Source organism: Alosa sapidissima, chromosome 7, assembly GCF_018492685.1.
Source record: "Alosa sapidissima isolate fAloSap1 chromosome 7, fAloSap1.pri, whole genome shotgun sequence".
NCBI lineage: Eukaryota > Metazoa > Chordata > Actinopteri > Clupeiformes > Clupeidae > Alosa > Alosa sapidissima.
In genome coordinates, this window is record NC_055963.1 from 1,824,833 (window position 1) to 1,845,374 (window position 20,542).

At 41.0% G+C, this 20,542-nt stretch overlaps 2 protein-coding genes and 2 long non-coding RNA genes across 13 annotated transcripts in view; 2 read left to right on the forward strand and 2 right to left on the reverse strand.

Moving 5' to 3' along the window:
- Nucleotides 1–533: 533 nt before the first annotated feature.
- LOC121713310 lies at nt 534–1,041 on the reverse strand. Its single transcript, XR_006032788.1, has 3 exons — nt 857–1,041; nt 710–766; nt 534–624 (listed from the first exon to the last, which is right to left on the reverse strand). It is a non-coding gene; the product is annotated as an uncharacterized LOC121713310 (long non-coding RNA).
- Nucleotides 1,042–2,627: 1,586 nt separating this feature from the next.
- LOC121713301 (tumor necrosis factor receptor superfamily member 14-like) lies at nt 2,628–16,958 on the forward strand. 2 transcript variants are annotated; one of them, XM_042097835.1, is made up of 8 exons: nt 2,628–2,775; nt 9,755–9,975; nt 10,228–10,353; nt 11,313–11,468; nt 11,574–11,661; nt 11,746–11,891; nt 12,050–12,089; nt 16,140–16,958. In XM_042097835.1, exons 2-8 carry the CDS (start codon nt 9,849–9,851, stop codon nt 16,177–16,179), a joined length of 723 nt encoding a protein of 240 aa, XP_041953769.1. In that variant the 5' UTR covers nt 2,628–2,775; nt 9,755–9,848; the 3' UTR covers nt 16,180–16,958. The 2 variants fall into 2 exon arrangements, with proteins under 2 accessions (XP_041953769.1, XP_041953770.1); XM_042097836.1 differs by lacking the exon at nt 12,050–12,089.
- LOC121713309 lies at nt 12,726–14,067 on the reverse strand. Of its 2 annotated transcripts, XR_006032787.1 has the most exons (4): nt 13,946–14,067; nt 13,799–13,872; nt 13,643–13,716; nt 12,726–13,042 (listed from the first exon to the last, which is right to left on the reverse strand). It is a non-coding gene; the product is annotated as an uncharacterized LOC121713309 (long non-coding RNA). The 2 variants fall into 2 exon arrangements; XR_006032786.1 differs by having other exon boundaries at nt 13,799–14,067.
- Nucleotides 16,959–19,465: 2,507 nt separating the features above from the next.
- LOC121713300 (tumor necrosis factor receptor superfamily member 14-like) overlaps nt 19,466–20,542 on the forward strand; it is a 28,502-nt gene continuing 27,425 nt past the window's right edge. For 4 of the 8 annotated variants that reach the window (XR_006032777.1, XM_042097827.1, XM_042097829.1 and 1 more), the window contains exon 1: nt 19,467–19,610. The gene's annotated coding sequence lies outside the window, so the exon portion shown is untranslated. Of the gene's footprint in view, nt 19,611–20,542 lie in introns of all 8 variants that reach the window. The other 4 variants (XM_042097828.1, XM_042097832.1, XM_042097831.1 and 1 more) reach the window with 3 other exon arrangements.

Sequence of the window (20,542 nt, forward strand, 5' to 3'; positions counted from 1 at the left end):
TGTTAGCCAAGTATACTAACACAAGGAATTTGACTTTGGCTCTATACATTCAACAAATAGACAGACATACTGTACAATAGAGACAACAACATACATTGTGGCATATACACATTATAAAAAACAACTATACAAATAAGACATAATACCAATACAAGTACACATGGAGTGTGATGTAGAGTGCAAAGTAATAGTGCAAATGTAGTGTGCAAGACGCATTTGGAATGATAAAGTATGTAATGTGAAGGTGAAGGGCTAAAGTGGGGATGACTCCAGTTATCCGCAGTTCAGGAGAGTGACGGCAGTGGGAAAAGAGCTGTTCTTGTGTCTGGTTGTTTTTGTGTGCAGGGATCTGTAGCGCCTGCTAGAGGGGAGGAAGTTAAAGAGTGTGTGTGCAGGATATGTGGAGTCTTTGGTGATGGTCTCTGCCCGCTTAGGTCCCAGAGTACAAGTCCTGGAGGGAAGCATTTTGTTCCTCCTCTCCTGCAGCTCAGTGACTGTTGAGCAGGATGACAGCAACATGTCATCGGAGGTGACTGGGAGCTCCTTAAGAGCATGAGCAGCTCATCCATCTTCTCCTCAAATGTGTCCATTCGCTGTGCCATGTGGTAATGGTTGTCCTTATTGCTATGGAAAAATGGATGGTGTTAGTTTTAGTTGTTAAATACATTATATACTTGCATATGTGAACAAATTAAGTGAGTCTTCTTACCTCTTATTTCCTTCTCCATGGCCAAGCCACCTCCCTCTGTGTGATGAGTCACTTGTGCTGTGTTCCACAAAAAAAAGTTAGTTACTCTCAAGTTCCTTGTCATGAAATTGTATTTACTGGGAAATGGAAAATTCAAAGACACTGTACCTTCAACTGGGTCCCAAGATGAAGTGGCAGGCGTTATAATAGACCTATCCAGCTCTGGGCAATGAGCTGGTTGCCTGTGTGGTGTTGACTCATCTAAAAAGAAAGTAAATATGAATATTGGTCAGTTCATTTATGGTAGGTTTCTTGCACATGACATTTGCAAAAGATAAACCTATGCTGTTACATTAAACAACCGCTAAAAGTCGACTGTACCAAGATAATGTCCTCAATATTTCTTTCTTAACGTTCAGTTTAATCTATGTCACGTAGCCTAGTTGCAATCACATGGTCGTATCTACCATAGAGGACACCGGTATTTATTTATTTAAGTTTCGTTTCCTTTGTTAAGTAAAAATAGCTGACGAGACAATTATCATTGCCTCAACGCACCGTCAGGTGTCACGTAGCCTAGTTGCAGTTGTATGGCATGACTCCTTTAAAGCAACACCAAAGCACTTTTCCTTTTTTTTTTTGTTTATCCAGCACCGGCTTTGGAAATGACAATGTCCACAAACAAGGTAGATTATGTTGCTTGATTTTATGAAAGTATGATGTATTGCGACTTCAGAACCAAGTCAAATTTGTAGCTTCTTATGTCTCATTCCATCGAACTACAGATCCGTTACCCGATCTGGCAAACTTGCATAGTGCGGTTATAGCCGATAGAGGGTCACAAAGCGAATGCAGAAGTGCCGTTCACCCTGTTACGAGTTGATGAACCACTGAAACGATTTTGGAAAAATTATTTTAAGGTACAACAAACTCTTTGGTGTTGCTTTAATTGAATTTGCATACAAATCTTCAGACAGAGGCACTTTGATGGCAATATTATTGATGTGTGCTACAGTATTTATAAAGGTTCTTAGTAGTTGTAGTCCAGTGCATGTGAACGTGATGGTACACAAACGTGATGTGTTAACTGCACATCAAGAGAACACACGTTCACATATGGGCTCAGTTCCCCTGCTGTGTTCCTGTTGACCTTAGTACATTTGTTTCGAAACCAGTAAGACGTTTAAAAGCACAATTCGTTTTAACCAAACGTACTGGAACAGAGGGTTGTTTTAGTTGCTTCTGGAGGGGGGGGGCCAGTAAGGAGAGGGTTGTTTTAGTTGCCTCTGGACGGGGGGCGGTAAGGTGGATGCTGTCTGCCCATTGGATGGTGAAGGAGCTGACCAGTCTCCAGGTGGTATGTATGTGCTGTATCCTCTTTTAGGGAGTCTGGACACGTGAAGGTGGCATGACTTTAGACAGATGTTGAGGACACACAGTAATTCTTAGATGATGGAGATTGTGGATGTGTTGAACAGCTGTAAAGTAGAAACATGATTTGTTTCATTTTTATGTTTTGTGTTTTTTATGTTTTTGTGGACATAATGTTTAGCAAATGTTGATGTTTCGTGCCTGGGTTTGTCTCAGCAAAACAAAAACACAGCATATGTGGTTTTTTTTTTTTAATCAGAAAAGATTTATGATGAGTCAATATTATTATTTGTTTACCATAACAAATGCTCAAATGACATCTGGTTGGGCAGGACTAAATTCACATGGAATGCAGATACAGTGGATTTAGAGACTATGTTCAACTTTAGACTTTATTCGAGAAGTGACTCACATGCTTACACAGAGACACACACACACACATACATACACACACACAGATACACACGCATGCACGCACACACACACAGACGCACTCACGCACGCACAGACACACACATATGCACGCATGCACGCACACACGCACGCGCGCACACACACACACACACACACACACACACACACAGGAGGATTAGAATGAGATACTTTCCACTGCAGCTGGTCTTTCACTTTCACTTGAAGGGGAACTGCAAGCAAATCAGGTTGCTACTTTTGCCGAGAAATAAGGACAGAATTTGAGGACACATGACAAGTACCAGGTAGGGACCTAAATGTGTTACATGGGGCTGAATTTTAAGTCTAGGCTTTCACATCCTTTGTTGGAAAGGAAAGGCGTTGGCAATTCAGCAGATACAGTCGAAGGGTTGGGACATATTGACACTATAGTTGCATGGTGAGTTTGCATATGTGCATACTGTCTCTATTGTGCAGTGAAGTTTTTTATATTTATATACTTATAATACTTTTTCTGCTGTAAGTGCATGTTGTGTGTGATGTCTGTATGCTCCTGAGACCTTGAATTTCTATCTATCTATCTATCTATCTATCTATGTTGGTGAATAAAATAAATGAGGACATGAGAGAAATAGGCCAACTTGCAAATGCAATGCAAATTGTTTCACAATTCTTCGACTGATCCTCACTGATCTTATCTGTTTGCAACTGGACTTGGGCACAAAAGCTCAGACTACAGGACAAGAGACCTAGCACAAATTGTACTGTTGACTGCACCTAAAATGAAAAGAAAAAATGCTGTTCAACCACCATGGCTATATTTACTGTAAAAGATGTTGAACCACCCACAGCTCTATTTAAATGCTGTTCAGCGACCCACAGTTCTATTTAAAAATGTTGGGCTGAACAAAGCCATTTTGAATTTACCCTGAAGAAGGCCACAGAGGCTGAAACATGATGGCATGTTTTTTAATGGATAGCTGCTACTGGAAGAAACTGGAATCCATGCATTTCCACTGAATTATTTTTGGAATCTGATCCCTTATCATACCTGTTCATTCTTACTCGTCGCTCGACTTATCGTGTCTAAATTCAAGATGGCTGCAAACGCTAAACTTTGTGAAGATACTGTGCTTTTTCAAAGTTCTCAATGTCTCGTTTTAAATGTCAGGGCCCTCGGAAGTCTACCAATGAAGTGTGGAGATACATTGAGCCTCGTAAATGGTGTAAAACAGTGATTTATTTGCATGGCTAGCCCGATGCCGAAGCACCACCATTGAAAAAGCTGTTGGTAGCATCGGCTAACTAGCGCCAGATTTTGGAGTGCAGGGGACAAGCCGAGATGGGCTATGAGACATACGTTCACACTCGGTATCATGTTTCAACACACTTTATGTCAATATCACACCGGAATTCTCCTTTAAATCGAATGAAACAAAATCAGTGTTGCTACCCCTTGTGGATTAACTATGTACATTGACCCGAGGAAAATAATTACATATATATTTGGTTACCTCATTTTTAATAATTCTATGCACCATACACATTGAGCTAAGTTGAGCTGGGTGTAACTTTGAAGTTTAACTTCACTAATTTGTTTTGTGATGTCTGCAACTTCTGTTTGAGAATCTTTGGAATCTTTGTGCACCATGAAGTGCAGGCATAGTGCATAGTCATTGCATAGCATAGTCAAAGTGGCGTTGTATTAGGGCCCCAGCCAGTATCTCAAGAGCTTTTCTATCGATTAATGAGGATATTCTAGCCAGATATTTTATTTTCTGATTTACTTTAGACAGAACTTTTAAAGCCACACAGTCCACAGATAATGTGTTAAGTATGCAGCCTAAGTAAGTTACTGATTCCTTAGCTGTTATTTCGGATTTACCAAGTAACACCTTAAATCCAGGTAACTTTCTTAGCTTTGTATTTGATCCAAATTAGTATTGATTCTGTTTTGCCAAGATGAAGAATCAGGTTGTTTTCAGGTAACCAAATGCTGACTTTCTGAAGTTCTGAACTAAGTAATTTCTCTACTTCCGCTTTATTACAATGAGACACTAAAAGAGCTATATCATCTGCGTAGAGATACAGGTTGCAATCACATGCTGACTTCATGTCATTAATGTACAGCAGAAAGAATAGTGGACCTAAGATGCTTTCCTGAGGGACCCCACAATGTAAATGGAAGAGGTTTTGATATAGTTTCTCTCACATCTACCATGTTCTCTGCCTCCCCATAAGACTGTATCCATTGAAAGATGCAGTGTCAAAACACAAGGCCCTAAGTTTGACTAAGAATATCATGGTTCACAGTGTCGAATGCTTTTTGGAGGTCCAATATAACCATACCACAGTATTCCATTTCATCCACTTGTTTCTTGATGTAGTCTGGTAGGTAAAGTAGGCAAGTGTCTGTAGAATGAGATTTTCAGAACCTGATTGGAATTCATACAGAAGATTGTGTGATGATATAGCCTGGCTAACGTCAGACCTCATCTCATTGAGATGGGGTCTGGGAACTACACATTCATTTTCTCGTATTTGAGACGTGGTTTACGAATGCCCAGAGCCGTTTATTGGGTGCTACGAATGTCTATCAAATGCGCTGTAGGTAGTTCATAACCGCTTCGGTGTGTCATCCTCATCTTGCTGTCCCCCCTCCATTCTGTGATTGGTTCCTTCGTTTAGGTGAAAATCAGGTCCATGGAATCCAGGCTGCCTAGCGAATAAAATCGCACGCAAGGCAGCATGGGAAAACCCAGGCTAGTGATTATAAGTAGTGGTCTATTTGCTCATGAACAACCCTTTCTATCAGACTCAACATATCTGCTCAATTACTAATTCAACATCCGGAACTTCCAGCTACAAAGGAAACTTGATGTCAGAGTTCAGCTTAATAGACAACAACAAACTTGAAAAAATGGTACAGAATCTCTGCTCTTCCACATGTGGCTTAGACATTTTGCCAACCAATTTCTTCAAAACTATTTTTCACCTTATAGCAGCAGATGTCTAAGCATGAAAGAACTCTGATCCTTGGTGATTTTAATATTCATGTGTGTTGCCCCTCTAAGCCTATGGTGTCTGACTTTATATAACTGATTGACTTGGTTTTGTCCAGCATGTAACCGGCCCCACGCACAGACTAGGCCATACACTTGATCTAGTTTTAACATCTGGTGTTCCAGTCAGCATTCTGGAGATAGTAAACGCATGTTCTTCAGACCATCATGCTGTTGTGTTTACATCATCTCTGTCCCCCTCCCCCACAAAACCCCCTCCCCCTGTATGTTTCTCTTGCAGTATTAACCCTCTGACTGCCAGCAAGTTTTCTTCTGCCTTCTTAGCTGCTTTTAACACCTGCACTAATGAACATAAGAAGTAACATCTCCCCCCCACACACTAATCCCTACCGTCTCCCTCAACTGCTCCTCTTCCCTGGCCTGCTTCAATCCCATCTCTTTAACTTCCCTCTCTGAGATCGTTTCTGCCCCCTTGACACAGTCCCCACTCCCCTTCTGAAACATGTCCTTGTCACAACTGGTCCCACCATCCTCTCCATCATTAACAGCTCCCTAGCCACTGGTACCGTCCCATCCTGCTTCAAACATGCAGTGGTCCAGCCCCTACTGAAAAAAACGAACCTAGACTCCACCCAGCTCAGTAATTACAGGCCAATTTCTAAACTCCCATTCATGTCAAAAATTCTAGAAAAGGTCATTCTCTCCCAACTGTCCCCCTATTTTACACAAAACAACACCCTGGATAAATTCCAGTCAGGGTTTAGGGCAGGACACAGCACCGAATCAGCCCTGCTAAGAGTGTCTAATGACCTGCTCCTCGCCGCAGATGATCGTCACTGTGCTGTCCGTGGCCCACTGGTTAACCCTCTGGACTTGTAACCGGAGGGTTGCCGGTTCGAGCCCCGACCAGTGGGCCACGGCTGAAGTGCCCTTGAGCAAGGCACCTAACCCCTCACTGCTCCCCGAGCGCCGCTGTTGTAGCAGGCAGCTCACTGCGCCGGGATTAGTGTGTGCTTCACCTCACTGTGTGTACACTGTGTGCTGTGTGTGTTTCAATAATTCACGGATTGGGTAAAATGCAGAGACCAAATTTCCCACACGGGATCAAAAGAGTATATATACTTATACTTATACTTATACATGCTGCTTGACCTCAGTGCAGCGTTTGACACTATTGACCATACGATCTCTCTTGGTCGTCTCCAACATGGGGTCGGTCTTAGAGGCTCTATCCTGGTTCACCTCCTACCTCGCCAACAGATCCTTTTCTGTTAACATCGCCAACTGTTTCTCCCCCTCAGCCCCCCTGTCCTGCGGGGTCCCACAAGGCTCCATTCTGGGCCCCATTTTGTTTTCTCTATATATGCTCCCCCTTGGTTTAATTATTCAGAAATACAATGTCTCCTTCCATAGCTACACAGACGACACACAGCTTTATCTCCCTCTGAAACCAAACGACCAGTCCAAGATCAACAGTCTCACGTCCTGCCTTGCTGAAATTAAGTCCTGGATGTCACACAACTTTCTGCAGCTTAATGAAAGCAAGTGTGAGATTGTCCTTTTTGGTCCGCCAAACTCAGTTAGTACCATCTCCAGCAGCCTAGGCACCCTCTCCACCCTCACTAGGCCCCATGCTAGGAATCTGGGTGTCATTTTTGACTCAGAGCTCCGGTTTGACAGGCAGATAAACACAGTGGTGAAAGCCAGCTTTTTTCAACTCAGAAATATCGCAAAGATTAAGACCCTTCTCAACCCCCCAGATCTTGAAAGGGTAATTCATGCTCTCATCACATCACGACTAGACTACTGCAACTCCCTCTATACCGGCATCACTGTATCATCCCTATCCCGCCTGCAACTAGTCCTAAACGCAGCCGCTAGATTGTTAACAGGCAAGAGGAAACGAGACCACATCACCCCTGTCCTAGCCTCACTCCACTGGCTTCTGGTTCGTTACAGAATTTATTTTAAAGTCCTTCTTTTTACCTTCAAAGCCATTAATGGAAAAGCCCCTCCCTACATCTCAGACCTCTCCCCCTACTCTAATGTTAGGTCCCCTACTCTAATGTTAGGTCCCTTAGATCGGCCACGCAGGGGTTACTGACGGAGCTGAAGGCCAATCTCAAGCACAGGGGCTACCGTGCCTTTGCTGTCGCAGCCCCCAAACTGTGGAACAGCATCCCTACCTCCATAAGATTCGCCCCTTCAGTTGACTCTTTTAAATCCCAGCTCAAAACCTTTTCTCTCTAGCGTTTCCCGATTCATCCTGACCGGAGCCCTGCTTGTACTGTCGTCTCTTTCGTGTATTTGTATGGTCTGCTTTATGATGTGTTTTGTATGGCCTGCCTCTGTCTTATTTGTTATATGTTATATGTTTGCTTCCCACTGGTCTCTGTAAAGCACTTTGGTTGATGCAAGTCATGTTTAAATGTGCTATATAAATAAATCTGATTGATTGATTGATTGATTGATTGATGTCCTTCACATGGTAAATTGCATTTTAATGGCATTTTTCCTAAGTCAATGAAAACAACTGTTGTAAAGCCACTTCTCACGAAGAATAATCTGGACGCCTCAGGCCCATATACAATCTACCTTTTATTGGCAAAATTATTGTAAAAGTAGCCTTTAGTCAACAAACCACCTTCCTAACATCAAATGGGTATTTTAATTACTTTCAGTACTTTTCGGACAAATCACAGCACTGAAACAGCTCTCATTAAGGTTTTCAATGACATATGCTTAAACACAGATCCAGGTAAAACACCAGTCCTAGTGCTACTGGACCTTAGTGCAGCATTTTACACTGCTGATCGCAATATTTTATTACACAGAATAGAACACTGGGTTGGATTTACAGGCATAGGTATCAACTAGCTCGAATCACATCTACAAGAAAGGAGTATCTTTGTTGCCATTGGAAACTGTACTTCAGCACACACATCCTTGACCTGTGGTGTTCCCCAGGGGTCGATCTTGGGGCCACTATTATTCAACCTCTATATGCTCCCGCTTGGACAAGGCCTTGGACAGGTCTTTCTAAAAAGACTATTAAACAGCTTCAGGTGATACAAAATGCAGCAGAAAAGTCACAAAAACTAAAAGAACTGACCACATTACTCCAATTCTTAAATCCCTGCACTGGCTTCCAGTAAGTCACAGAATTGACTTTAAAGCACTACTGCTTGTTTATAAATCAATAAATGGAGCAGGACCTAAATACCTCTCAGACATGCTTCAGCAGTACACACCCTCCAGACCTCAGGAGAAAAATCTGTTAGTAAATCCTGCTGTTAGAACTAAACATGGTGAAGCATGGTTGACTGACCTCTGTGTATGAAATGCGCTATATAAATAAACTTGACTTGACTTTGGACAGACAACATAAAATGGATACAGGGTGATAGTTGTCATGTTCTATTTTGCTTCCCTTTTCATATGGATTACTCCATATTGTCTATTTGCTCATGAACAACCCTTTCTATTAGTTTGGACAGACAACATAAAATGGATACAGGGCGATAGTTGCCAAGTTCTATCTCACCCTTTTGAACACTTGCTTAGTTCTATGGACAGGTTTGATATACGAGCTCAAGGAGTAATCATTCCTGCAGCATCTGGTATGACACTTGTGGGAAGATTGTCAAGACCTGTTGCTTTGCTAGGATTAAGATTTTTGAGTTTTCTAAGATTCTTTTCGTAGGATACTTCACAGAAAACACATCTGCTTGGACTCCCTTCTGCTCTCTCTCCACTCCGTTACAAATTCCATATATGGGGAACTGACCCATTTAATCAAGTAACATGGATATTCCTTAAGAAACACCGGTTGCTCTGGCCACGCCCTTGATTAGTGCTGCATTAAGCACGTGTGCAAGTATTGGACTAGTGCTTTATAATATGAATAATATTATTGAGATCACTCAGAGAACAAAACTCAACCAATATTCTATATCGTATTGAGACTCTGTTATAGTCTATATGGAAAACCTCTGCAAAACACACTGGGAAGAATCCATGCGCAACCAAACGCATAGATAGATAGATAGATACAGTAGATAGATAGATAAATAGATAGATAGATAGATAGATAGATAAATAAATAGAACTATTTACACTATTAGCACACTCTAGGTTTGGTAGCTCATTGGGGCCAACGTTGAAAGAAAGTTTAATGCTCCCACATGACACATGACAGCTTTAGTTGATGCACAGCACTTTGCTCATTCAGACTGTGCGCTTTGTCTGTGATTTACATCAGGGCCCAATGTGCATTTAGGTGCCAGACTGCATGGAGGATGGACATGAGACTTTCCAGACTACCCCTAATCCTGCTGAGCTGAATACTGGACATAATGTGGAGATTCCTGACAGCGTTGACCACAGTTGTGTGTCTTCCTGGTTCCTGTGGGATATGCATGGGCTTCTGTGGTCCAGCCGAGTATGAAGTACAAGAGGAATGCTGCCCTATGTGTGGCTCTGGTAAGCCTTGCATACAGAACAAACAACATCACGTAACTCAGTCAGTAAGCCGTACGTACGGTGCAACACACTCAACAACACGTAACTCAGTCAGTAAGCCGTACGTACGGTGCAACATACTCAATAGCACATAACTGTCCTGCATGTGGCCCTGGTAAGCCTTACCTACAGGACATCGTACAACAACAGAAACTCATAACTCGTTAAACGACGTTTAATGTTTAACTCTTTTTTTCTGTTTTCCTTGTCTAGGATATTATGTATATAAACACTGCACAGAGCATAGCAGCACATTATGTGCTCCTTGTACTGCATCTACCTACACGGATGCACAGAGTGGGCTGGTATCATGCAGGTTATGCACCGAATGTGACTCCAGTAAGTCCATGTATTTGTGTTTTGGTCATTGAAATAAATAAATACATAAATTAAACAATTTGAAAATACATCAATAAATTCAAATAATTAATTGATATTTTAATTCAATCTGAAACAAGTTTAACAGTTTAATTGGTATTAATACTAGCTTTTGAGACATGGATTTTGCAGGTAATCCATTATGTGGTGCAGTTTGCTAATTGTTTCGAGAAATGCACTAACATGTTGTGCAAACGTTAATGATGATTTAAAAAAAGCAGCAAAGCGATTGAGAAAAACTGTAACGGCGTAGCCGCTTCCGTCACTGCACACACTCTGTGATCAATATGTTGAACGGTAGTTGTTCCCTTCACTGCACACACTCTGTGATCAATATGTTGAACGGTAGTTCTTCCCTTCACTGCACACACTCTGTGATCAATATGTTGAACGGTAGTTGTTCCCTTCACTGCACACACTCTGTGATCAACATGTTGAACGGTAGTTGTTCCCTTTACTGCACACACTCTGTGATCAATATGTTGAACGGTAGTTGTTCCCTTCACTGCACACACTCTGTGATCAATATGTTGAACGGTAGTTGTTCCCTTCACTGCACACACTCTGTGATCAATATGTTGAACGGTAGTTGTTCCCTTCACTGCACACACTCTGTGATCAATATGTTGAACGGTAGTTGTTCCCTTCACTGCACACACTCTGTGATCAATATGTTGAACGGTAGTTGTTCCCTTCACTGCACACACTCTGTGATCAATATGTTGAACGGTAGTTGTTCCCTTCACTGCACACACTCTGTGATCAATATGTTGAACGGTAGTTGTTCCCTTCACTGCACACACTCTGTGATCAATATGTTGAACGGTAGTTGTTCCCTTCACTGCACACACTCTGTGATCAACATGTTGAACGGTAGTTGTTCCCTTCACTGCACACACTAACTCACCTACCGTCCCCAGCTGCAGGTCTAAGAGTGAAGAGGGCCTGCAGCTCCACCTCAGACACACTCTGTGAGCCTCTGGAAGGTCACTACTGCACTGACCCAATCAAAGATGGCTGCAGAGGAGCTGTGGAACACACAAAGTGCTCACCAGGACAGTACATCAAACACAATGGTCAGTTTTCAGCATAGTCATTTTAATAATTTCAGATAGAATTATTTATGTTCATATTGCTTATATATCATTGTTTATGCTTATTATTGTCATGTCATTCTGCAGGTACCTCATCTTCAGATACTGTGTGTGGTGACTGTGGTGAGAACACATACTCAGATGGATCATTCACATCCTGCAGACCGCACACACAGTGAGTTACAATGACTGATTTCTTCTGGGGAGATATACTGTACCTTTTGTATATTACTGTTAGTGATCATTTTATTTCTTGCAGATGTGAACCGGGATATGAGCTTATAAAGGAAGGGACATCATCAAATGATACTGAATGCAAAAAGTCTTTGATTGGAATCATAACAGCCACTGTCATAGTGACCCTCCTAGTGATCTTTATCACAATAGCAGCAATATTCATTCAAAGTAAGAATTCATTTTGATCTCAATGACAATAGCCATATTTACATGGAGAGTTTTTTTGTCATTCTTTGTTTAATGGGGAGCATATTTAATGTGAACGTGTAATCTTTGGATGTAATGTGAGTTTTGGATGTAAGCCTTTTTATGATCATTTTCTTCAGAGAACAGGAGAATGCCTGATGAAAATGCAACAAGTTTTAGGTGAGGAATATAAATGGGATCTCTGTTTGCATATTTGTCTTTCCCTGTGTGTTTGTTTGTGTTTGTATGTGTGTGTGTGTGTGTGTGTGTGTTTGAGAGAGAAAGACAGAGAGGGAGAGAGAGAGAGAGAGAGAGTGTGTGTGGTGAGGTTGGTGAGAAATGAAAACCAAGTAAACCAAGTTAATTATTGAAATATCAGTGGGAAAAAGGGTGGATTGTCCGCACACTTGCTCCCATCAGATGAAGAGCGTTTAGCTCGAAACGTTACACACAGGTGAAAATCAATAAAAATTCCTGATGGGAGCAAGTGTGCGGACAATCCACCCTTTTTCCTTTTGATAGCCTAACACTTTTTGTCCAGCACCTGCCTTAGATGTGCGCACCAACAAACTACTTTTCAGTAAATATACTGTAAGTGGGACAGAGAAACTTGGAAATGAAAAAGCTTGAAAGCGTGTTTTCTACTTCCCAAAAACACCTTGTACATGTGACCGGATCAATAGTGGAGATTGTTTGTGTCGACTACGCCACCCTGGACCTAATGCCCAGGGACTCTAGAACAATACACCAGGTATCCTGAACCCAGTTTAGTCATCAATATGCACAGGTTCAAATACAAAAAGGCAGACACGTGAATTCCAATCAAATCAAATGTCCGTTTATTGAAAGCACTGTTGGGGAGAGGGAGGGGGGAGTGTGGTGTGATCTGTTGCTGAAACTGAAAATAACTGGCGGGGGTTAGAAACATATAAAAATATACTTTATTTTAGTGTTCTTATTGTATCTTTCTACTGTCGTGTAGGATGCATGACATGAGTTAAATAGCACAAGCACACATCAGCTGGGAATGTTGCACGCACCAAAATAAAACAGAAAATTATACTGGCAGGCGGGGCTTACCTGGATGGGGGGGAAGCAGACTATCAAGGAAGGTGTCCACACGTGCACTCTCACTGCAGAAAAGTGTTACACCATTGTCACAGCAAGCCACCACCGATATTCCATAGTACACTCCAAAGTGAAGTTCACAAGCCCGCCACCAGGTGACTAGCTACCCCCCGCCAAAGATAACCCACAGGCCTGCCAACACATAAACTGATCAAAAAAAAGGAGCACAACAACCACAAACACCAGCATGTAGGTTATACCAATTAGAGATGTAAAGCTTGAGCCAGGGAAATAATCCTCGCTGGGATAAAAGCTAGGCATGCAGACACACTACAAACTCAGAAAACACGATTACACACACACTAAGGCAAAAGCACAACAGACCAGCAAACAAAAACAAACAAACAAAGCAAACCCGCCTGGGAAATCCCAATCAAGCAAAGAGCAACACAAACAGGTCAGCTACCGCGACACGGAGGAGCTGTGATGACGTAAACATAAAAATAAATGAAAACTAATGCTATGGACAAGACAGCAGCGTGACCACACTAAACAAGCAAACTTGACGAAGCCATGCTACCTGTAACATAAATAGTCAACACTTAGAGTGTATCAGTGTCTCAAATGCCACACCAAAAGCTACAACATTCCGGCTTCATACATACCAAACACTTGCAGTCACTGATTAGCCAGTAGGCCTAAAGAACGCTTAAAACACACGCCGTGCCGTCGTCATAAGCTGCAAGCATACATAAACAAAAGAGCAATTAAGACTCCGTAAGGCTAATAAAGGGAGATAATAAATATTTGGAAATGCATACCTGCAGGGGAGAGTTATCTAATGCTAGACAGGTCAGGTTCCATACAGCCACGGCAGAGTAAGGGAGACGCAGAGCTACAGATGGAAAGAGTAAAGTATTAAAACTAGGCATGAATAGCTTAACCAATGCAGCGAAATTGCAACATACCTGGCGATTGGCTCCTGCGTGAAACCCAGGGACAAACCGAGCGAGAGACAGAGAGGAAGACAGTCCGACCTACTAGGCACCTTTATGCCATGGCCTAATACCAGGATCTGAATGAATGGCTAGCTACATGCCTGCCCCGCCCCCTTCGTTAGAGACCAGTGTGTAAGGTAAGCAGGAGGAGACAGACAGAGCGAGAATGCAACTGGCTACATACAGAACAACTGGGCCATCTACATGAGAACATTCTGAAAACTGAACTGTACTTTAAGTGAATATGTGTGAGTGTAGTGTGTGAATGAACTGACCTACAAACATACATGGCATGTGTTTATTAGTAGCATGTTGCTATAGGCAACCAAAAAGCACCAGAGATTCAACTATACTACATTACCTGAGCACACTGTGCTTGTTATGAGATTCAACTATAGGCTACTACATTACCTGATAAAGCACTGTGCTTGTTATGAGATTCAACTATCAATGCTGGGCAAGTTACTTCAAAAGCGTAATGCATTATTTATTACTTGTTACTGTCATCTCAAAGTAATTTGTTACATTACAATATTACTGTCTTTGAATTGTAAGGCATTACACTACGTTTACATTACTTTTACCAAAATAACAGGAAATATGGATTTGGTGTTCTCAATAGATCTTCATGTGTTCAATGCAGCTCATTATACGGCAGGAGGTGATGTGGTATGGCATAATGACTGAGCTAGGCTTAAGGCTAACAAAAGAACAATATAATGGTTTCAGTTATGGCTCATGGGACAATGTAGGCCCCAAAGGCCAAAGGTCACTCACAACTTAATATAGTAAAATATAGCCATAGTGAAATTGTATGTTGACTTTAAATGGTTCTCATCATTGCTGGTTGCCTTTCCTTCCACTTACAGTGGTGTAGACTTAATGCAAATAGTTTGAGAATAATGGCTACGATCTTTGTCTGTAAAAGCAACATTTTAGTTATTCTCACTGCTTGAAATGAGAAGTATAGCCTGACCATGTTAGATCTGTTGCATGAATGGCAGAGATAACTCAAATTCCCTTTCTACTGTCATCTAAACAAGGCAATCAAATTCCAGGACCAGCATAGATGACTTTTTTAATTCTTGGAAAGTCTTCTCTGGTGCCAATTGAGCATTTCTCAATTTTGGATTAAAAAGCAAAGTAACTTCAGTTACTGAGAATTGTACCGAGTAAAATATTACTGAAATTGTATTGGCAATGCCTTACATTACTGCATTACAGCAAAAGCAATGCATTACTGTAATTACATTACTTTTTTAATGCATTACTCCCAACACTGTCAACTATAGGCTACTACATTACCTGATAAAGCACTGCGCTTGTTATGAGATTCAACTATACTACATTACCTGATAAAGCACTGTGCTTGTTATGAGATTCAACTATACTACATTACCTGATAAAGCACTGTGCTTGTTATGAGATTTAACTATACTACATTACCTGATAAAGCACTGTGCTTGTTATGAGATTCAACTAGGCAACTACATTACCTGATAAAGCACTGTGCTTGTTATGAGATTCAACTATACTACATTACCTGATAAAGCACTGCGCTTGTTATGAGATTCAACTATACTACATTACCTGATAAAGCACTGTGCTTGTTATGAGATTCAACTATACTACATTACCTGATAAAGCACTGTGCTTGTTATGAGATTCAACTAGGCAACTACATTACCTGATAAAGCACTGTGCTTGTTATGAGATTCAGCTATACTACATTACCTGGTAAAGCACTGTGCTTGTTATGAGATTCAGCTATACTACATTACCTGGTAAAGCACTGTGCTTGTTATGAGATTCAGCTATACTACATTACCTGATAAAGCACTGTGCTTGTTATGAGATTCAGCTATACTACATTACCTGGTAAAGCACTGTGCTTGTTATTTTCCCTTTATTGTGTTAAATGTTCCAAATGTAAAGCACTTTGAGCTGCATTCAGTGTATGAAAGGTGCTATACAAATAAAGCTTATTATTATTATTATTTATTTATTTATCTTTGCTGTGTAAAATCAAGGGAAATTCCGAGAGGGTGCGGTTTCATCGAGTAGCCCTACCAGATGATCAAACTAAGGAGACGTGAAGAATCAGAGACAATTCTCACCTTAATGACCAATAGCTTATCTGCTGTTTTGTTGCTGTTTTCTCCAGGTCATCATGCCTGTTGCCCTCTGCCCTGTCCACCACATGAAGCTCTTGGGAGCCCTTCTTCCTCCTGTCTCTGATTTTTGGACCCAGCGCCTGTGAGCCCAGCTCACAAGATGAGGGTGTCTAATGATGTCTTCAAAGCCCTGTGCTGTTCCACACTCTCACTGCTGGACGCTGCATCAACTGTGTAGCGCATGGGGCAGTGAGAACTGCATGAACTACAGTAGGTCTACTGAAGAACTCTACAGGACTGTTGGGAAATAGTGTGCAGTACTGAAGAACTCTACAGGACTGTGTGGAGATAGTGTGCAGTACTGAATAACTCTAAAGGACTGTTGGGAAATGGTGTGCAGTACTGAGGAACTCTACAGGACTGTGTGTAAATAGGGACATGTTGGGAAGTTGGGAAAACAAAATCACTTAAAGGAACACGTCACTATTTTATGAAATTGGGTTATTCACCATCTCCCCTAGAGTTAGATAAGTGAGCAAAAGCATATTTGTCTCCGTGCATGCATTGTCTTAGTCCGGCAGCACCCCCGCTAGCTTAGCTTAGCAACAGTTAGCCAACAACAAAAAACCCTTGTGGCCTTCTGTGGTCCGTGCTGTGGCTAGTGAGACAAGGTACATTGGCATCACAATATACTTTCCACATCACCTCATACCTCATAATAGTAACCTCATTAGCACTCAATGCACTTTATATGCTTAATAAACATTTTAAATATTTTGGCTGTCCATATTCCTCTGTCCTATGTACAGTATGTGTGAATATAGAATATGCAGCATGTGACATTGCTATATGTTTACTCCAGACTGATGTAGTTAGTGATGGGCAAATGAAGCTTTGGTGAACCACTAAACCACAGCAGTGTGAAGCTAGCAACACTAATCGCTAACTTTGTGGGCAGCCGTGGCCCACTGGTTAGCACTCTGGACTTGTAACCGGAGGGTTGCCGGTTCGAGCCCCGACCAGTGGGCCGTGGCTGAAGTGCCCTTGAGCAAGGCACCTAACCCCTCACTGCTCCCCGAGCGCCGCCGTTGTAGCAGGCAGCTCACTGCACCGGGATTAGTGTGTGCTTCACCTCACTGTGTGTACACTGTGTACTATTTGTGTTTCACTAATTCACCGATTGGGTTAAATGCAGAGACCAAATTTCCCTCACGGGATCAAAAAAGTATATATACTATATACTTAATGAAAAAATCCAATATGGCTGCCACATGTAGATTTTTCAACATAAAAGTCCTTACCCAAACCAGTATATGTAATCAAAAATATTGGTTTGCTAAGGACTTTTATGTTGAAAAATGTATGTATATCTTTTTGCTTTTCAGCTAGTGTCGCTAGGTTCACACTGCTGTGGTTCAGTGGTTCACCAAAGCTTCATTTGCCCATCACTAGATGTAGTTTCTCATTTCCTCTTCACCTCCACCCATCCCTCCTGTCCTCCATCTCTCCTCCATCTCTCCTCCACCCTTCCCTCCTGTCCTCCATCTCTCCTCCATCTCTCCTCCATCTCTCCTGTCCTCCATCTCTCCTCCATCTCTCCTCCATCTCTCCTCCATTCCTCAGCTGCATCCAGGTCTTGTTGCTTGTATGTGCTCTTGGGTTCAATAAAGTATCTTTAGACTCTTCAGCTATACTCTATAGTCTATGTATGCTTGACTACAGAATATGTTTACTCCAGACTGACTACAGAATATGCAGCACGTAGTAACATAGATATATGTTTACTCCAGACTGACTACAGAATATGCAGCACGTAACATAGATATATGTTTACTCTTTATTTGTTCTTTTTTATATATGTATATCGGTTTTGCAACAACAAGAATATTTAATTTCACCTGCACAACTTTTGTGTCAGTTTGTCCCCCTTTCAGACCATATCTCATGGATCTCTGTCTGTTTTGACTACTGCCACTAGAGTCTGTGTCTGAATACATAATAATAATAATAATACCACTAGAGTCTGTGTCTGAATACATGGGAAACTAATGATGAATATTTGCTATTGCAGATTGTTGTCTGCTGTGTTTACTGTAGTAAGAGACACTCTAAGATTGGGCATAGTCACAAACAAAAAAAACAACAATAATCTCTTGCAGGAGATGGATCCACTTCACCACTAGGTGGCGGTCTACCAAAGCTGAGCATTGTTTGTTTTACTCTTACTTTAATTGCAAAAGGGTTCTCCAATGTCTCAGCCCTTTAAAATGATATCAGATTAGTGAACAGAATGTGCCTTTGAAACATTGGATGAATGGTTGCTGATAATGGGCAATGTAGATATTGCATTAAAGATCAGCCATGTCTTTCTACAACAGTTGAGAACCCTTTGCAATTATGTAAGCACATAATGTAATCTTAAAACTGTTGCCCTGATTAAAAAAACAATGCAACTGATCTCAGCTGGTATTCTGTCTATAATGGAGTGGAATGGAAATTTCTAAGTGTTTCCAAACTTTTGACTGGTAGTGTATATGGTTACAGTATTTTGCAGTTGCTTTCATCCAAAGCAACTTACAGAACATGAATATTACAATAGTTAAATTGTACAGTTTTTTGAATAACCCTACATTAAGCATAATTCACTGGAATTCATTGGACAAGTTGTGTCTGTTGTACATCAGGGCCAATTTTATGCTGTATATTTATTTTATGTGCAACCAATTAAACAACCAAATTTTTGTTCAGTGTTCCAATGAATAATGAACACATATATCATTGCTAATAACGGATACATTGCTAAGTCACTGCTTCTTGAGATGAGACATTCTGAATCAAGTGTAATCAGGAAGCAGTCATTGTGGTAGAAGACAGAAGTAAGGAAGCACTGATAGCTCATGCATCTCAATACCTGATATGGTAAATGGAGCTGAGCAGAGTCTCTAGTATGTATGTATGTATGTATGTATGTATGTACTGTACACATTTTAACGTGAAGGTGGCATGACTTTAGACAGATGCTGAAGACTTAAGGACAGATACAATATTTTTCAGAGAGACAGAGATTGTGGATGTCCAGCATAATGTTGAAAAACCTGTTTTGGTCTTTTTTTAAAGGTGCAAACACTTATTTACATGTTTAGCAAATGTTTATGCTTGTGCTTGTTGTTTTTTGTCAATAGCGAAAACAACAATAGCCTATGTGTGTGTTTTTATTCAGAAAACATCTATGATGAGTCAATACTATGCTTTTTTGACTATAACAACCACTCACATAATAAAACATTCTCATGACATCTGGTCAGGCAGGACTAAACTCACTCACACACACACACACACACACACCCACCCACACACACACAAACAGGGAAGGAAAAAGGGACTTTCCTACTCGTCCTTTCACTTTTACACTTTCACTGAAAGAGCAACTGCAAGCACCAGCAAGTCAGGTTGGTGGTCGGCACCGATTTCACAATGCCAAGGAATACGGACAGAGTTTGAGGACATGTGACAAGGACCAGGTAGGGACATTACCAAAGGATATTTGTTTACATGTAACTGAATTACTAAAAGTGAATTCTAGGCTTTCACACCCTTTGTTGGCAAGGAAAGGTGTTGGCAATTCAGCAGATATGGTAGAAGGGTTGTGCCATATGGTATTATATTGTTTATCGTGAATCATATGTCACAATGGTTCCTCTCCATGATTATTAGCATAGGTTATTAACAATATAGGTGCTTTAGCATATACAGGGTTCAGAATCAGCACTCGCCACTCGCAACTTCAATACACATTGTGATAAACATAACATTGGCCATGTTTCACAACTCTGCCTGACTCCAACTGTGTTACATGTGTTATAATGCTTTAAATCAGATAAACAAGATCACATTGTTTTTTAGGTAGTACAAATAAACAGCACAAAAACAAACGTTTTAGAAGAAAGACCTAACAAAACTCATACAGCTGACTCCACCTAAAAGGAAAAAATGCTGTTCAACCACCCATGGTTCTATTTAAACACTGTTCAACCACCCACAGTTATATTTAAACTAGGGCTGTCAAAATAACTGATTAATTTTGATGAATTAATTTGAGAAAAAATAACTGATTAAAATAAAATAACGCAGATGAATTGATTCCGTATGACCTTTGACCCCCAGCCATTCTAAAAGAGGCCCTACGGTTCTCAAGATATTCACAGAAAACTGTTGGTGTACGTCACTAAATGTACACATAAATTATTTTATTGTAAGGCCCCCCATGAACGAAAGTCCACAAAACTTGGCATGCATTCGGAGGGTGTCGTAATGATCCTACACTTTCAATTTTGTGCAGTTTTGACCATGACAGCCATGAGATATTGTGATTAAAACACCTAATTATTTGCTTTTTAATTTTTAACTAGGTGGCGCTTTACATGAAATAAGTGGTAATGGCATGGGTTGACAT

Bases quoted from the DNA above. Each gene is read 5' to 3' on its own strand.
- LOC121713301 (XM_042097835.1), top strand. From the start codon at position 9,849: ATGTGGAGATTCCTGACAGCGTTGACCACAGTTGTGTGTCTTCCTGGT. The intron at 9,976-10,227 runs GTAAGCCTTGCA...TTCCTTGTCTAG, and splicing joins CTGCCCTATGTGTGGCTCTG to GATATTATGTATATAAACAC. The intron at 11,469-11,573 runs GTCAGTTTTCAG...GTCATTCTGCAG, and splicing joins ACAGTACATCAAACACAATG to GTACCTCATCTTCAGATACT.